This window comes from Callionymus lyra, chromosome 10, assembly GCF_982586985.1.
Source record: "Callionymus lyra chromosome 10, fCalLyr1.hap1.1, whole genome shotgun sequence".
In the NCBI taxonomy this organism is placed as follows: domain Eukaryota; kingdom Metazoa; phylum Chordata; class Actinopteri; order Syngnathiformes; family Callionymidae; genus Callionymus; species Callionymus lyra.
The window spans coordinates 21,771,469-21,790,604 of record NC_141827.1 but is presented as its reverse complement, the minus strand read 5'-3'; the positions used below and the strand labels follow the sequence as shown (position 1 = coordinate 21,790,604).

Here is a 19,136-nt window from a genome sequence, read left to right as displayed (position 1 = left end):
AGTGACATAAGGAGGAGCCTGACCATGAATAGATCTGAAAGTAAGAACCAGAATTTTTAAAGTTGATCCTGAAAGAATCTGAGTGAGAGAGTTTTAAGGATCGGAGAAATGTGAGTTCTTCTACTAGAACGGGTCAGAATTCCCGCTGCATGAAGGATAGGATGGGTAGTTTTCTGCAGTGTTGAACAAGAGACACAACACCCAGGTTTCTCATGGATGCGACAAATGTATTAGAGCGGATAGGGAAAAAAAAGTGAGAGAGAGAGAGATGTCAAGTTTATTTATAGAGCAGGTAATCACTCTTTGCACTTTCAAATAGATCATAGTTTTATTCTTATTGATGAATAAACGGTTTTTAATTGAAATGTAATGGGTTTTAAATACCCCGAGAATATGATTATTATATTATACTTCTTTGGCGAGGAGAGGTTGCTGGGTGTCCTCTCCGAGCATCACTGTATCCATCACCCCGCTGCCCTCCGTCACCCCGACTCACCCTCCTCACTCCCCGCTGGGTGGCTATGCAGAGGCAGTGACGTCACCGAGCTGGCTCTCACTCCCTTCCTGCTGCATCACAACAGCCCGAGCAAGTCGACTCGCCGTGTTTACCGGGAGAGAGGCTCTCTATTCGGTCTTTTTGGAGAGAAAAAAACAACAACAACAACGACAACGACAACGACGACGACCGCGCGGACGTCGTAGCTCGGGGAGTGACCGACGGGAAGTGATAACTCTCCGCTCCAGCTGTTGGGACATGGCGAGGCCGGAACAGGTTCTGATCTTGGGGCCTCCGCAAGAATTGAAATTCCGAGGTAAGAGGGGAGGGCCCGGCGAGAAAGGGGGGAGCCGCACTACAACATGCGGTGTGTGGAAAAGGGGGGGACGGCGAGTGTGTGTGGGGGTAGCTCACCATTGAATAAAAGCACTTTGTTAAGGGGGGAAAAAAGAGTGTGTGACAGGTAGTAGCATAGCTAGCTAGCTAGCTAGCGAGCTGTCATGCTACTACCTGTCACACACTCTTTGCTAGCTAGCTAGCTAGGTTTAGCACTAGTAGCTAGCCAGGCCCGGTTACTTATTTTAAAACAAAACATATCAACCCACTCCATTGATAAGTGGCTAAAGTCTATAAAGTGTAAACATACCAACACGGTAACACAACTACTCTATCGTTATATAGCTTCTTTTTTTCCTCTCAACTGCATGTTCAGCTGCTAGCTAAACAAGATACGCGCTTGTCCTATGACTAGCGACCTGTCATTCAATAACCTGACAGATCCCAGAGCAGGAAACTGGAAACCCGTTTGCTTCTCTCCATACACTCGACTGTAGTAAGATGGAGGGGCTTGTCATCGAGTGTCACTTTGTTTTTAGGCCTGTTACATAAATACGTTTTGCGATATTTGCACATTTTCTCTAGGCTATTATTATTATCATTGGCGACTGCAGTTCTTTCCAAACCGCATGTAAAATGAACGTAATGCACATTATACGTTTTTGTAATGCAGCAAATTATTGTGACATTAATTTAAATAACCATCAGGGCTCCTAGAAAAGCAGGCGATAGTTATGTGCTGCTTTATATAACAGTAGGTATGTGTGTAAAAATGCAAAGGTCAATTGATTTATATGAATATTTATGTATTTATTATTATTATTTAGTATATATATATGAAGGTATCATCAGTCAGGTCTTGTAAAGACTATTCCAGCGATACAAGTAAGTAAGTAATTTTTATTTATATAGCGCTATTCCAGACCAGGGTCACAAAGCGCTTAAAACAATCAAAACAATATTCAATAAAGTATGTACTTTAAAGGGCAAGTTAAACTGATAACACAACAGGAGTTCCAGGAAATCAAGGAAAAGCCTGAACAAATAAAAACGTCTTTAAGATGTTTTGTGATAAATATTGCAGTTATGGATTATTACTAACTATTTTCTGGTGGACCTCCTTAATACTAAGCTAATATGATTTAATATTTTGTCATAACATACTTAATATTTACTCAATTTAAAAAAAGGTTGATTTCAGTTCAGTTAGTACCAGTTGAGCTTTACCTTCTTTGGACACAATTTTAAATTCAAATGCATCTACTTATCATCTGTATTTGATACGTCATCTTGTTTAGAAAAATGTTATTCTTTTACATCCAGAACATTGTATTTAATATGACTTTTATCTATCACATGTGAAAATATACTGTATGCTGCTATATACTTTCAATAAATTAATAAATAAATGGTAGTTGCCTGGATGTAACTCAGGCTCTATGTGTACATGCGAAGCACTCTAATGGGATACGTTATATGTACATATACTTTCAATAAACATGAACAAAGTCCTTTACAATCTTAAAGATGGCGGGTACATATCTGGAGCTAGAGCAATACATCGCTTTCGGGCATTGTCTGTTTAAGAATGTCAACTTTAAGATGGATCTATCTATGTCTGTGTCACGAACAATACAAGTTAGTGATTTTAATGCAGTCTGTATCACTGGATGAAGATAAGCTGTATCTAAAAATAATATAACGTGTCATTAGCTTAACTTTCTTTAAAAAAAACATGTCTTGCTGAAAAAGGGTTCAAATCCCAATGTTTTTTTGTCTAGCTGCTGTCTGTATAGCATCGAAACGTTTCCCTTAACTATTGAAAAGAGCCCCTGAACTTTGATTCTAAAAAACAATTTATGCTGGCTGAGACACACTTTGATTAAATATATTTTTCACTTTAATGTGCTTTTGATGACATAACAGAAAAGCTTTTAAAATGTAGACGAAGCTTAATAAATCTTAATCCATGCATCAGTTCATCCATGCTAAACAATACCACATGTGTTACATGTTACTAATTTATTCCTGTTATTTCTGGCAACACCTACAGACAGAATATTCAGTGAATTCCAGAAAGTGCACAGTGATATCTGTATAGTTGAAACTGGTAACTTCTGTGTTTATGCACCTCAAGGGACGCCTAGTTCATAGCTTAGAGAGGCACCATGATGAATGACGAAGGTACAGTAGAACTTTTTAGCCCTGATAGAGGCAGTGCTTGGATAACTCATTTCACTTTTGCTCGACTAAAAGAGCGTCTGTTATTAGTTCCCTCTTTCTTTTCTTTTAATATTTTAAGGGGGTGCTTGCATCAATCAATTATAAACAGCATCAAATGTCTATATTCATTACAAATCATATAACCTTAATAAAGTAATGTAGAATTTTTTTTTGTAAATATATGAAACTGAAGTTAACAGTATTTTCACTTCAAACTACCAGGAAACGGAACAAGTTAACAAAATAGCTCCTGCTTGGTCTTAAACAAAACACATTTAAAACACAACTTAATACAGTAGTTATACATTAAATCGAAATACCTTTCCAGTGAAATGAAGCTGATTCCAAAAAAGTTAGAGATAAGTTTCACCTCGAAAAACATCCATAGAAATGGACACTTCCCATCCCTGCTGTGCAAAGACAGAGAGGAAATCTTCTGAGTTGGATTGACATCTAACGCACTTTAATGACAAACAGACCTAAACCATTGACTTCTGTGCACCTGAACTACAACTTCCTGAACGATTCCTGGTTTCCAGGTCAGGAAAACCGCAAATGGCTATTTGTAAAACTCACAATCAAGATTAAATAAAACAATATTTAGATACTTTGGTTGAGGGAGTTGCATCTGCATATGATAGAATATCATTATTATAACATTATGATAAACCTTTTCTGTGTTAGCATATCACCACAAATATCTATGGAAATGGAATGTGTTTTTGCTAGCCTCACATAGCTCAAACTCTTAGAACATTTTGTATTTATCTCTTACTTAAAAGTGACGGCGTATGTTTTTGTAACACTGAGATGACTAGATACACAACTCATAGCACTTTAGTACCACCTGTTTCTTCAAGTAAATTCAAATAATCCTGACAAATATTTGACTTTGTGGTGACATCTCGTTCTAAAGTTTTCAGACTGTAAACATTTCACCACATGATAAATCGTTCTACGGTATAAATCTAACATGGCTTTACGCTACATATATGAACGTGAAGGGATAGCAGATGGAAAAAAACGCAGCCAAGATAATAATTTTTAGTATCTGTCATAGTTTGAATATAAAAGTAGGCAAGATGTCAGTAAAAAAGTTGATTGTGTATTTTTTTAAAGCCCTCATGAGTCATCATTGCGGTCCGATACAAAATGCATCACATCTAAGGTGAATCACACTGAAAACAGGCTCTCCATCTCATTATATAGCAACTTTATATGGGTGTTCGAAAATTCCTTTCAGAAATGCTGTGATGGATTAGGTAATGCTCTATCTTGACAACTGTATGGGGTAAAGACTAAAGGATGATGAATGAGAACAAAGCGTAGGAAAAGGTCAATGGAGTTCCTCGCTAGTTGAAGTCTTGTACATTTCAGTGCATGTCGCGGGACATTTCGTAGAATACAATTTTAATTGACTCAGTTGTGTGACTTATTCTCTGGATAAAAGCAGTTTGTTGGATCACTTGTGGGCCGAGGATACCATTTAGCTCACTTGTGGATCCTCTGTAAGCTGGAATTTTTAGCACATTTATTCAAATCTCCCTCATAAGCCTCTGTGATTAGCCCTACATTCCTCAGAGGCATAGCAGCACATTTACACCGACACAGACTATCATTCCTCCAGCAACAATGAATTGTCTTTGTATTATCTTAAACAGTTAACTTTGTCTAAACAGTCATCCTCTGAACACTGTCATCAGTGAGCAGAGAAGCAGAATGAGTGCACGAATGCTCCTTCCCAGGTGCAAAACAAATAGACTTAAAGACTCATTCCTCGGGCTATTCAATTGTACAATTCTGAGTTCGGGGGCAGGAGTGGAGTAAAAGTATCTTGATGTTCTTCCTATGTTAATCTTTGTATCCTTTGTCTTTGTTATTTTTCTTTGATCTATGTTCTTTATCTTTATCTTTATCTTTAGACTTAGATTGTATCATCTTTTTCTTTCTCTTTATTTCTCTTTGTTCTTGTTCTTATTTTATTTTGATTATTTTTTATGAAAAATTGCTGTATTTGCTGTGGATAATTTGGGAAAAAACAATTTCCCGAAGGAGACCTCCTGAGGGATCAATAAAGTTCTACCTAACCTAAAGCATGGCTTGTAGTAGCCAGTCTTTTTCACCTGGTCCTATTATTAGGTACAGGATAAAAGAGGATGTTTTAAGGATGATAGTGGTTGTGAGTCTGGTTTCATTATCCAAGAGGTTGCCATGTAGGGATGTGTAATGTATTGGCAAAAATCTGGCGACACGGTATTTATCACGATGCAGGGGCAACAAATCGTTATATTGCAATACTGTAGGAAGTAAGAAAAGGATATATTTATTGCCTTGACTCTGGTGTTGCAAAATTTACAGACCGCAGTTTTTGAGTCTACTGTATCCTCTCATCCGGTGTAAACGCCAGGTTCTCGCTGTATTTTAATGTTCCTATAGCTGCGGAGGACAGCATGATCGACCAAAGTTTATTTGCAAAAGAAAAATTAACAAACGGCGTGAATATTTGCATGTTAATTGTAAAAAGTAGAATTATTTTATTTTACAAACACATTATTGAACTATAAACCATCAAAATGATGGTAACTGAAATGGGATTTGCAAGCATTTAAAAAATGTATATGTAATGTATACAGTACATTGCTATCGAATATCAGTACAGTATCGTAGAAAAGAATATCACCATATCGATATTTTCTAACACGCCTATTGCCATGTCCATTAGCCTATTACAAAAATACATCTCAGTTTTCTTGCAACGTATCATCTCCTTGCAGTCATGCTATGGTCTGCATTATTGTCACTTTGACTTTACCAATGTCAAAGAGGAATTAAGACGATTTTTGCAACCTGTACCTCCTGTCAGAAGAAACCAGCAGGTCATGTGGAAATGACTGCTGTCGTGCCAAGTCTCCTGCCTGTACCAACTTAAGAGTCCTAAAAGCAAAAGGTGAATGATGGGAGACATGGTGATCCAGTAAGAATATTTTTTGTTATTTGTGCTTTGGGCAATAGTGATCATAGGTTTTTTTTCTGAGATAATCCCCATCATATAAAGTTGTCAAAACCAAAATAAACCTGCTGAAGTTGAAGTCAATCAGAGCAACAATGTTTATCCAAGTGTCAGGTCAATCCAAACACGAATCTCACAGAAGCTCTAAAATGTCTACCGTATGTTGAGTTTGCAATAATCTAAGTCATCTTCAATCAGAGTTCGATCAAACACGATTACATTTGTTGTGACTCATCCCACGTTTGAATCAACAGCTGTCTTTTATAACAATAAACGCTTATAAAATGATAGTGCTTATGAAAAAGTTTGAAAACTGGTTCAACATCTTTCTTACTTGGGTTATATGTCAGTGCTCCTCTTTTTGAGACCATCTTTTGGGGGTTTATTGTAAGATCTCAATGTATGCATGCCTGGCTCCTGTCCATTTTAAACATTTAGTTCAACAAGTGTTCAATCTTGTATTATTGTGAGTTATAGTTGTTATTTCTATTGGGTTTTTTGTGTTTTTCAAAATGTACTTCAAGCTGCAATACAACGTTTTATGGCAGCATTTGAGTATCTAGGAACAGTTGTACAGGAACACACACAAAGCTTCACTTACTATCCAAAATCAACATCACATAAAAATCGCACAAGCTTGTGATACTATTTCACAGATCCACCTGCAAAAATACAAAGTCCCAGAACACTTTTATTGGCTCCAATTAAAATGTTCACAAGGTCGGGTGTGTTTTTTATTGATATTAATGAAATGTCACGGCACCTTCTTTTTTTGTCTTGCCTCTTTCCTTGACAGCTTTATGTGTGATTTTTTTCTTTCCTTTTCATTCTCCATCTTTTACTTGACATTGTTTAACCGGCACTTTATTAAGTGCGATCAAGGTTATGTTCAAAACAACCATCAGTCACAGTTTAGCTTCTAACATTTGTAAGTACTTATGGTGTATTTCTACCTCTACAGGTCCTTTCTCTGTCGTGGTCACCACAAATCTCAAGCTCGCCAACCCCACAGACAGAAATGTGTGTTTCAAGGTTAAGACAACAGCACCACGCCGGTACTGTGTGCGGCCCAACAGTGGAATCATTGAAGCGGGAACCTCGATAAATGTCTCAGGTAATGAATAAGAAATTCAAATTCAGAGGTTTTTTTCAAGTGTCAGTTTTCTGTACTGTATGTTCCTCCAGTCTCTCTAGGGTTATAATTTTGCTCATGCACTTTGTGGGAGCCAGGTACTGTTCTAGTGTTTCCTGACTGCTCACCACTTCCATTTTAAGACACAGATTCAATTTACAACCCAAAGCGTTTGGTGTCACACAACTGCAGTTTCTGCCAGCGGTCAGCAGTGGGCAACAAACCTGAGCCGTCTACATTTTAAGTTGGCATCAGTTCTTAGCCTTCAAGCATGTTTTATGATTTATGAGCAGCCTGTAGTCACACATAGAAGTCGAATCTGTACATTTCTTAAAATATTTGTTTTTATTATTGTCAGTGAAGGGTCTCATTCATCCAGGTCATGGTTATCAAAGAGGTTTGTTATTGTATTGTATAGTTATATTTATTTAACATTTTGAGAAGTGACATTGGTTAATCAGATAAAACAGAACCATGTTTCTTTAAATAATCCAAACGTAATATTTCTTAATGATTAAGACACCTGTTTAAAAGACAAGTAGAAACCTACAAGTTAGAATTTTTAATGTAGACAAAATGGTCAGTTGAGCCATTTGCAAAATATTTGAATTCCAAATTGGAAAGATATATTTAATTCTTCCTCATTTAATTTTCTTTAAATTTGTAAAAAATAACAACAAAAAAAAACATACTATTTTTCACATTAAAATATATAATCTTTGTTTTTTTGTAATGTTCCTAAATTATTGGCCCCTCTCTGAATATTTAATCAATTTAATTATGATTGATCAATGATTAACTACAATCTACAATTATTTAATTTGTCCAACAATTTTAGTATGTTTTTTGGTAACCGACCAATGTAATGTTCCCTTCTTAGAATAGCTACAATCCCAGCAGGATGTGCGATCCAGTAGTATACACACTGTGGTTTGTTAAAGCTCATCATGGCCGAAACTGAATATGTTTTAAACTCGGCTTTGACCTCGAGAATGTTGCTGAGCTTGATTGGAGTTGGAAGCATCCAGCAAAAATTGTGAGGCGTGAATGATTCGGAATCCGCCATGGTCAACAAATCTTATTATATTTTTAAGCGTCTAGTTAGATATGCCCGACGAGCACTCCTTTTAAGTGTTATTTGGCCATTCAGGCGTTTTCTTTCTACTCATAAAAAAATCTTCCAGTGTCATGGATACAGATAAAGATACAAACACGCACACACTTGCTATCACTTTCAAAACACTGTTCTTTTTTTTTTGGGTTCCATTAAACTCTAAATTACTTGTAGATTTTAGATTTTAAATTATATTTTATATGATATGCCCAAGAGGCAACAATCAGGACTGTTGTGGATGAAATATGTTTTGTAATTGAGCTTTAACATCCTGATCTGATTCTCTGTGAGGTTCACACACACTCCCATCATTTGTTCTCAACGCCTTTATTCACTTTTAAAACAACATCTAGTAAAAGCTAAAAAAAATAAAAAAAATAAATCATCATTAGAATTAATGAGCCTGATAGGAAACAAATATGTATTTTGAAAAGAAAAAAATGGTTGCATCCTCTTTCGAAACTTCTTATGATTCTCTTAGATTACAACTTGAAGACCCTATGAACATGGAAATCCTGCTGCCTTGTGCAAATACTCTTATATCACACAAACCAATGAGCTTTAATATTGTATTTTAGGATATGCTTAAACAAACAATGACATCTTAGTGATCTATCGGATTACATAGACTTCCAATTGTGATGCACAAGAAAAAAAATGAAATGCGACCTTTCCTAAAAGGATTAAAAACCACAAATGAACTTTCTGCATGCACATAAAAGCAAATACTTAGTGTTACAAGCAAACTCTCATGAGACACAATTAATTACCACCAGGAAGAGAAAGTTTTCTTGCCTCCGTTCTCACCCCACTAATGGTTCCATTCATCACCAAAAAAGCAAGCAGGTGATTAACATCCTGCTTGACCATGTTGACCACAATTAGCCTCTGTAAGCTTTACAAATGACTCGGGTGTGTGAAGTACAAGCGCTAAATCACACTGTAACCCAAAAAGTTTTTTTAAGTCTAGTGCAAATACTCTAATATCACAGTTGATTTAAGTCACTTTTTACAACGCCTGTTTCATGCTTCCCTTCATTTGGCCCAGGATATTGTGGAGTTGTACTGAGAATTTACATGCTTTCCTGACTCCATCCTCCAAATTCTTTCCCTTCAGACCCAAAGTAAATTGCCATCTAAATTGCTTTTGACTGAAACAGGACGTTCCCAATCTGTTCATGCCGTCTGTTTCTGGTTTGTGATATTGAACTGCCCTGATTACTGAATTGGGGGCACGACATCTCAGAAAGTTTCTTTCTTCCTGGGACCCGTGGCATATTTGTATGTATTCAAAGTTGTCTCGGAGCGGACATTTTTGGTCAAACCGTGGAAACATTTTAAGCTCAAGGTATTCATTTATGACTCTTATTTTAGGTTACTTTATAGGTTATTTTTCTCTTTGCCTTTACACCAACTTTTTCTTTACATGCCTGTTTCTCACCCCATCATTCTACTCTTTTTTTTTTAATAATTATTTTTTAAATAAAGATGTTTACATGCATCCTTTTAAGTTTTATTTTTTATTTGGATTTAAACTTCAATCTGTGGACTTGGTTGTTATGCAACCCATGTTTGGCTTTTAGTAACCAGTGCAATGAGGTAGAATCAAAGTGCAGTGAAGTCATTGGGCTGACATCAGTTAACACAGCAGTGACCCATGGAATGATGTGGTCCTTGTCCAGTAGACACCTGCTTCGAGTTAGTGGATACATAATGTCAAAGGAAATGACACTGAAGCTGTGAGACAGATTCTCCCCCTGGAGTGTTTATCTCATTTGTCATTGTTTTCGCAGTCATAGTTACACAAACACATGTTGAACTATGTCCATCCTTTTTTTTTTCAACGCTGCAGGAATTGGCCTTTTTGACTTCTTTATTATCTAACTGTGAGGTTTATGTTGAAGACCAGGGGTGTTAAAATCAATCACTCATAGGGGCCAAGATATTTTTCGAAGTACTGGTCGAGGGCAGAACAAAATGTATATTTACCATATTGTACAATTCTGAGTTCGGGGGCAGGAGTGGAGTAAAAGTATCATGATGTTCTGTTCTATGTTAATCTTTGTATCCTTTGTCTTTGTTATTTTTCTTTGATCTATGTTCTTTATCTTTATCTTTAGACTTAGATTGTATCATCTTGTTCTTTCTCTTTATTTCTCTTTGTTCTTGTTCTTATTTTATTTTGATTATTTTTCATGAAAAATTGCTCTATTTGCTGTGGATAATTTGGAAAAAAAAAACAATTTCATAAAGTCAATCAATAAAGTTCTACCTAACCTAACCTATTGCTCTTAACACAGTCAATACTCCAATACTCAATGTTCCTTTTTTATTTGATTTTGAGATGTGTTTTGTATAACACCCCTTGGCCTGAAACATGCCTGGTAATTTTCTTTTAGTTTAGATTAATTCCGTGACATCATTGACACTAATTTATTTCCTTTCAGTCATGCTGCAGCCTTTCGACTACGACCCCAACGAGAAGAGCAAACACAAGTTCATGGTCCAGTCAGTGATCGCGCCCCATGACATGACAGACATGGAGGGAGTGGTGAGTCCTTCTCTCTGCTCTCTGGTATATGACAGAGGGCTGTCACTCAGGAATTCATTTGTAAACAACAACTGATTATGTTGTTTGACTTTTTCTAATGCATATGAATAAATATCAAATATCATTGAGGCACACTTTATTCCAAGCCTAAATGTTAATTTGAATTTTTTTTTTACAGTGGAAAGAGGCCAAACCAGAGGAGCTGATGGACTCCAAGCTGAGGTGTGTTTTTGACATGCCTGTGGAGAATGAAAAGACGGTGAGTAAAAATTATCTTCAGCAAAAGTAAGAGTGAAAAACGGTAAAACAAAATGTATTTTGGGCCAATAAGGTTTTTAAATGTTACTAATGCAAAGCTTCCCGTAATAGTCATTATAGTTAAATATCAACCATATTATTTTCTGTCTACACAAAGTATAGATGACTTGCCAAGTATAAACACAACCTCAAAGTGAGCTACCTGCATCATCATCATCATCATCATAGTTTGAATGATAAGTAATCATGCTGTTGAACAAACTTGATCTCCTTCCAAAGCCTCTGCCAGTGAACCATGAATGCGTGCATTTTGATATGTAACTTAATTACATATCTTCTTTGGGTAATTCAGTATTTTCAAGTCAGAATTCCCCAAATGTAAACCCCTCAACGATTCCCAAGCTTTCCGTGACCTCACATTGATTCTGGGATAAAGTAAGACGATACATACAACGTTGAAACGTATCTGTGTTTTTTTTACCACATCCAGCACGACATGGAGTCCAACAAGATGATGTCGTCCAGCTTGCTGAAGTCGGAGTCTTCGCTCCCTCCAAAATCTCTGAGCTCCAACCTCGATGATGGCGAGGTGAAGAAGATCATGGAGGAGTGCAAGAGACTGCAGATGGAGGCTCAGCGGCTACGAGAAGAAAACAAACAGATCCGAGTGAGTCTGAGCTTGTCATTTGTACTTTTCTGTTTGCATGTTTTAATTATGGCCGACCTTGGCTGGGAATCAAGAGTCAAGTCAAACAATATTGGATTTCTCTGGAAAAGCTACAGCTCGACTCCCGCCCCTATGATCTGTACGTTTTAGCCCCAAAAACGCCTTTTGACCCGACATCATTACATGACACTAGATCCTGCCAACTAGACATGCACCGTCTAACCTGACATCGTGGTGGATAAGCCCAGTTGAACGGCTAAGAATAAGTGGATTTTACATCAGCCTTGATCGTTTATGGATTTCACAATAACGTTTTTCAGCATACACTTAGAAAGTAGTACTTTCAAATAACTATATTTTCTTTAAAAAATCCTTTATTCACAATACTGCATTGATTTGCGACAGCAAATTAAAAAAAAAGATTATTATTTTCACTATAGTTCTTTTTATGGTTAACAGTTCAATAAAGTGTATTTAAAATCGATTTATTATTTGCAAATGTTCACAGCGATGCTTATTTTATATTACAATTAACATGGCAGCAGTCATTACGTCCTTCGTACCTAAAGTATCAATGAAATCCTGCAAGATCCCGGCGATGACTGAGGACGAGAGGCTACAGTCATACTGTTTGGTATTTTAGAAAGTAAAAAAAAAGCCTTTTCTGGACTTATCAAACCCTAATCATTAAAATGATAAATAAATCCCAGACTTTCGATAATGTAACAAAAACATGTTGTGTTCAGTATTTAAAATAATAATTTTTGTTCAGCAACCTTATATGTAGGACATTATGAACCTCTTTGTTTTGCTACAATTGCAAGGAAACACTGTTAATTCTGTATTCCGTGTGATTAGTATTTATGTTTTTAATCTGACACGAGTTGACCCCGAACATCATTAAAATCACATTTTAGTCGATCATTTTGAGATGGAGCAGATACACTTCAAATACCAGGCACTGAAACACACTCTCCTAATCTCTTTCATTGAGGGTTTATGTACGGATCAGAACCAGATCCTATCTGGAATAAAGGGCGACCAGGCGTGATGGGATCTTCAGGTTTGCTCCTGATTAAGTTTTTCATTAAGTCCAATTGTTTTTAAATCTTTTAACAAGTGGCAGAGCACATGCACCAGATGCCTTTTCAATTAAAGTAATATCCATTTAATCACCTCGAACAAAAGTTGGAGTTTAGGCCTGGTTGAGGTTTCGGTTGAATCGACACATCTGGTCACGACAAACGGCACCACCCCCTGAGTTTTTTATAATTTGTAGCCAGAGACGGAGTAACTGTTGGCTGCTCATGTAGCTAACGGAGAGCTCCCACCCGCTGCTGGGAAATGAAGTGTGTAAAAGCCTGGCGTCTTTTTTCAACTTCCTTTGAGTTTGGATGAGGATCTAACCAGATTTGTTCAGTATGATGAATGAACCTGATATATCCATCACTGGATGATCCATCGAACGTACTTCTGTTTGATTCTAATCTTTAAAATATTCACATTTACTCTTTTGTTTTCTTCAACCCATCGCTCCAGGAGGACGACGGTCTTCGGATGAGGAAGGGCAACATGATGTCATCCCACTCTTCGGTGGGGATGAAGAGGGAGGAGGGCTTGAGCGCCCGCTCTATGGCGCTCATCGTAATCTTCTTCGTGGTGGGCGTCGTCGTGGGCAAGTTGGTCCTGTAGAGCGCAGTGTGGCGGGCAGCAGCATGCTTCTGTTGGGGATCACGACAAACATGAGTGTCTGGGAGTTTTGGATCAGGGCCGTATCTGATGGGGTGGGAAGGGTTTTGATTTGTGTATAAAAGATAAACGTACAAGACAAAAAGAGTTTTCTTTTTTCAAGAACAAACCTGCCGCTCCAGGTTTGAGTCTCCACTAAAACACCTTCATTCAGGCCATTTTGTCCCCGCAGTCGAGGCGTACCTGGACCTTAAGTGTCGGTCCGGTGTAGATAAATGGCCTTTAAAATATCTCTTGACTCCGGAAGATGGTGCGAATCTGTGCGAATGTCTGACGTTTCTTTCATTTTCAACCGCGGCCGTTACAGCCGAGCCCCCTTTAAGTAGGTGATGAAGCTGGTCGGATCACACAGGGCTAACAAAACGACTCCGCTCATCAGAGACTTTGTGAACTCGTCTTTGATTGTAGGTGTGAAAACACTGCACGACGGCGGCCCTTTCTGAATGTTTTTATTTAATATTTTTTATTTAATTTCCCCTCCTCTTCCGCCCCTCCTCACCTGTCACTCAAACTCACCGTATGTTGATTGCATGGCTTCACTGTGTGGCATCTGGACCTCTTGAATCTACTTTAATACCATGACATTTATTTAATTTGACTCTAGGTTTGCACAACTATGTTTTTGGCCAGTTTTCTTTTTGTCACAGCTACAGGAAAACGGGATTGTTTTTTGTAAATGTTCTACAACTGAATGATTTCTTGTGACGGCGAGCTTTTCTCAGGCCAAGACGGAGGTATAAAGAACTCTCATGAGGGTTTATCGCTTGGCGATATGAAAACAATTTTGTTTTATCACCTGTATTTGATTTCCTTTTTTTTTTCAATTCAATTCAATTCAATTCAATTCAATTTTATTTAAAGTGTCTTATCATAACAAAGTTATCTCAAGACACTATACAGTTGAAATAAGACTACAGTTGATTAAGGAAAAATAGATCCCAGCAATTCAACAAAGAGCAAGAAACAAAACACTGTACAGTGAGCTGTACAGTGAGCAATGGTGAGGAAAAACTTCCTTTTAGAAGGCAGAAACCTCGAGCGGAACCAGACTCATTGTTGACGGCCTGCCGCTTTGACCGGCTGGGAGGAAGGATGGGGGGGTAGACAGATGGATAAGGAGACGAGTGAGGGAGGATATAGTGAGAGAAAAGAGGAGAGTGTAGGAGAGTCCATGGGGGTGCTGGAGAGAACTCGGGATCTGATGACGTGGTGAAGATCCTGGATCAGCAGCAGCTCTGGAGGTGGATCCCTGGGGCTCCGGGAGAGAAATAAAAAGGTGTGGGTTTGGGACAAATGTATACAATACACAGGTATACAGACTCCGGTGACGGGTGAAGATATATAGAGGGGAGAGGGGGGGGGGGTTGAAATAGCCAGGCCAGAGGGCACATACCTAGCACAGCAGGATCCAGACACAGGGGCCCAAGCCGCGGCAGGAACCCGCGGGAGACCAGGACCCGGCAGGCGAGATAACCACCAGAGCCGACCCCAAACACCAGCGAGAAGGCGGACCACCACCGGGGCCGCGAGAGGGCGAGCACAGGCGAGGACGACCGAGGAAGCAAAGAGGGGGAGGCACCAGGCGCAGGCACGGAGGCAGAGGGACAGCCAGAAAAACCAGTCAGGGGATAGAGCCCCGGGGCCAGGCCGGGCCACGGAAGACCCCCAGACCGTCAGGCTGCCACCAAGTCCATAGCAGGGGACCGAGCCAAGGAGATAGGGATCCACCACAGCAGCGGCAGCGGAGCCCCCCCCAATACCCTGCGGACACGGCCAGTAGCCGGGTCGAGTGCCACCGCATTTTGTACGTGGCAGCTTTGTGTTTTAATCCAAACTGATTTAGGAACTGAAAAACACTTTGAAGTCTCAATTAAAATGCCCGTTTTCCTTTTACTGGCTAATCTGTTCATTGAAAAACAAGCCAACAATTTTGGAAAAACAAACAAAATATGTCAGAAAAGTCATCGCAAAAAATAAATGAAGCTGTCACTTTCCGCTTAAGCTTATATTTTAGCGAAAGGGAACATAATCATACACAATGACTAGTAAAGGGCATTACCTGTACATTTGGAGAAAAAAAACAAGGATTCTTGGATTAAGATTTAAAAATGGGAGCATATAAAATATCTGAGAGAAGTCTACCTTGACGACCCCTGAGCGAGCAGAATGGTTTAGGAATTAATCAAGACAGATGCGTATCCAGGGTTGATGGTTTGACGAAGCTTCATGAAGCAGTTTCATCATTTCTGCGCTCAGTAGATGGCGCCCTTTGGTCTTAAAAAATTATTCGATTTTGTTAAAACAGACACCAGAGATCGTACAGCAAAGAGTGAAAACTGGTTGGTTCTGAAAATGAGGCTTCATGAAGCTTCATCAGCCCAACACTAGATGATACAGTATCTTCTCAAAATCTCCCAAGGTATGGCCTAATCAAATGTGCTAAATTACTTGTTTTATTTGTATGTATAAATACCTTTCATTCACATTTACAATTGACATGAAGATCAAATGTGAATTTTCATTATGCTTCGTAAAAAGATTGAAAATATGCAGAGTGAGAACAATTCTTAATTCACATTTTAAATGCCGAGTCATATTGTAACACATCTTACTTAAGAATCATAAACACTGATCAAATATGGACGAGTCACTTCTTACATTACATCAGTGAAGACATCTATTAAAAACACTACAGGGAAGAGACGACTAAAGCGACAACTTTGTATGAAAATACTACCAGAAAAAAGTCATTGTCCAAAAAAAAGCCAGAAATGCATTTTGAAGTAAAGTTGCATCAGTTTATCTTCATATCTCATCCATTTGCAGTGATTTTATTCAATGCTTTGTAAAGTTTGCCTGCATATACAGAAGAACAGGATTTTCATTGTATCCTCCTTGAGATCTTGTGGATGTGAGGCCAGGATTATGTCCTGCAAAGGGTTCTGAGGAGACGCTTATGAACAAGAACCTGCGATGTTTCACAACTGCTTCAGAGCATTTATGTTTTTTTTTTCTATTGACACCATTTTTTAAAAGGAGCTCAAGTAACCCTACCCCAAAAACCGACGTGAAATTCTCGACGCAGATTCGCCACATTTTGTTCAAGGAAGAATCATCCGTGGAGATCCCGTGTAAATACTCCCTGATCCAGGCCCAGATGTACAAACACTACACTGACCAGTCTTCGAGTCCATCACCGTCATCTGTGTACGCAGACGGGGAAACTGTTTTGTACATAAATAAATATGTCTATCTGAGAAGGTTAATATTCCTAGTCAAGTACTCTCTGGTGTTTAAAAACAACCTGGTTGGACAATGTAGCATCTTAATAAATTAATGAGTAAAGCCTGGATTGACTTGAGTCGCCTTTTTGTGTGTCGATACATTTACTAATCATCAGACCGAGTCCTGTGTTATTCCAGCTCCTCACCTCCTGGAAGCCTCACCCTGGCGTGTTCTCCCCCCTGAGATCTGTGTATCGTTAGGAGAGTAATAGCAGATATTTTCTGCTTCCCAAGGCTGCCTAGGGTTGGACGTGATAACAGTCGTAAACGCTTCTCAACAGTCGCAGGCTGCCAGCGAGCGAAGAAATCCAGATACCTGTTTGATTGTGTGAAGGTTGAGGCAAAGGTGAAAAAAAAAAAAAGGTTTTCGATAAAGATGAAAACATGAAGATCCAGCTCTCAAGGCTGTTTCCATAAATCAAAGCAGGGTTTGACTTTACATCAGCTGTTGTTCGAAGACTCTGGTGTTTTTTATTCCTGACGAACGGCCTGGAGTGTGCCAGCACCTACAGTACCAGACGTGGCTCAGGATTTAACAGACGTACGAGTAGCCAAGGTTCACTTGTGTGCGAACAACAGATGGATTTAAAGATCGTTTAGGATCATCCGGACAAAAGAGAGACTGGACGAGGAAAAACAAGTCATTGGAGGGAAAATGCTGTTTAAGTGGTCATTTAAAATACAAACTTTACTCATTTTCTACTCACCGTCATGTCGATTTAGGGTTGGGATTACTTTCTATTATCACATATTGAAGCCGCGACAATTGGGATTGTTTCGAAAAACTTAAATAAGTCTGTTTATTCTAGTGTGTTTGTAGCAGAAGTTATCAGTCTCTCCGTTTCTGCCTGACGTCTTTCCTCATTGAAACGTATTGCGAGTGTCTAGCCTAGCATCGTCCGCTAAAAACAATCTAGATATATAGAAAAAGTTAAAATTTGTCAGGAACAATTCCTTGTGTCGAGGCTTCAATACAAGATGGACGTTACAGACGAGCAGTATGGAGGTTTTTGGAGGTTTTGAACTGAGTCATTTTGGATGAAGATGCACCGGAGCTCCGGTCGCTACATTAAAATGAACATTCATTTTTCTCTATAACTTTAATTACTCTCAAAATAATGTCAACCCTTAGTCGACATGAGGGTGAGTAGAAAATGAGTTAAGTTCGAATTTTGGGTAATTTAAAAAAAGTTAGAACCTCTATTCGATCTTGAACATTTGTTTGACTCTAAACATTTGAGAAGTATATGGAATAAAATTAAAGATGTTTCAAGAAACTTTATTTTCAACACATTTTTTCAATATTCTTTTTTTTTTTTCTTCTCACAAATAGAAAATGAACTATTTCATTTTCTAGCACTTATCGCTCCCTTTTCGGGGTGGAGTCTATCCCAGCTTCTTCAGCCAAGAGTCACTGTGATCCGGTCGCACAAACATCTACTGACTATCATAAAAGTACCTGGATTACCTCTGTTTTTTGGACGGTGGGAGGAAATTGGAGTAATCCCATGGCAGCATGGGGAGAACATACAAATTCCAGATTAAAAGAAACACAGAGTTGCTGCTAGCAGGAATAAAATGTGCACCGTTTTTGCGAAAGAACAAGTAACTTAAAAAATATTAAGTTAAGTCAATTAAAAATTGCAGTCAAAACGTATCTACACGATTGGTTTTATCGTTTTCACGAGGGCCGCTCTTGGCCCCCGAGTCATATTTTACCAATGTTTAGGTTTGAAGGTCAAGAAACAGTAAGTAAACTTTATTTGTTAAGATGTCAAATTCTGTCCATCAAACATTATTTTTTATGGCAAGAAGAAATACCTACAATTGCTTTTTCCATTCAATGCTAATTGATAGCATGTTAAACGCTAGCATGTTGAAATAAGATGGTAAGCGTGTTTTAGTTTTTCTTTTTTCAAACTAATTTTGATACTTCCTTAATCCCGAGAAAGTTCATTTAAAAGGAAGCCATTGGTCGTTTTGAAACGTATTGAAGATCCTAAATTAGCCTCAACACGGAGGTTAATGTTGATCAAAAAGAGCAGAAAATGGAGGTTTTTTATCCAGAGTTTCTTCCCCGTCACTCACCGACACAAACGCTCCGGTGTCTCTCACACAGAACCAGTGTAATCAGGCGGTTAAACCAGTTGATCAATGAAGATTAAAACAACAAGTCGTTTATTAGAGCGATATCCAGATGAGAGTGTTTAATCCATCAATAAAGAAACAGAAACCGTCTGGGGAGAGACAAAACTAACACTGTTGGTGAGATTATAACTCTCGCCGAGGCTGCCAGGGACCACGCTGGCTCTCCAG

At 38.4% G+C, this 19,136-nt stretch overlaps 1 protein-coding gene across 1 annotated transcript; it reads left to right on the top strand.

Annotated features, from left to right (window-relative positions):
- The first annotated feature begins 548 nt into the window (after positions 1–548).
- Positions 549–16,886, top strand: vapb (VAMP (vesicle-associated membrane protein)-associated protein B and C). The gene is made up of 6 exons (XM_087800626.1): positions 549–812; positions 7,027–7,179; positions 10,759–10,862; positions 11,041–11,121; positions 11,611–11,787; positions 13,327–16,886. The coding sequence occupies exons 1-6, from the start codon at positions 755–757 to the stop codon at positions 13,477–13,479; spliced, it is 726 nt and encodes a 241-aa protein (XP_087656752.1). The 5' UTR covers positions 549–754; the 3' UTR covers positions 13,480–16,886.
- The last annotated feature ends 2,250 nt before the right edge of the window (positions 16,887–19,136 follow it).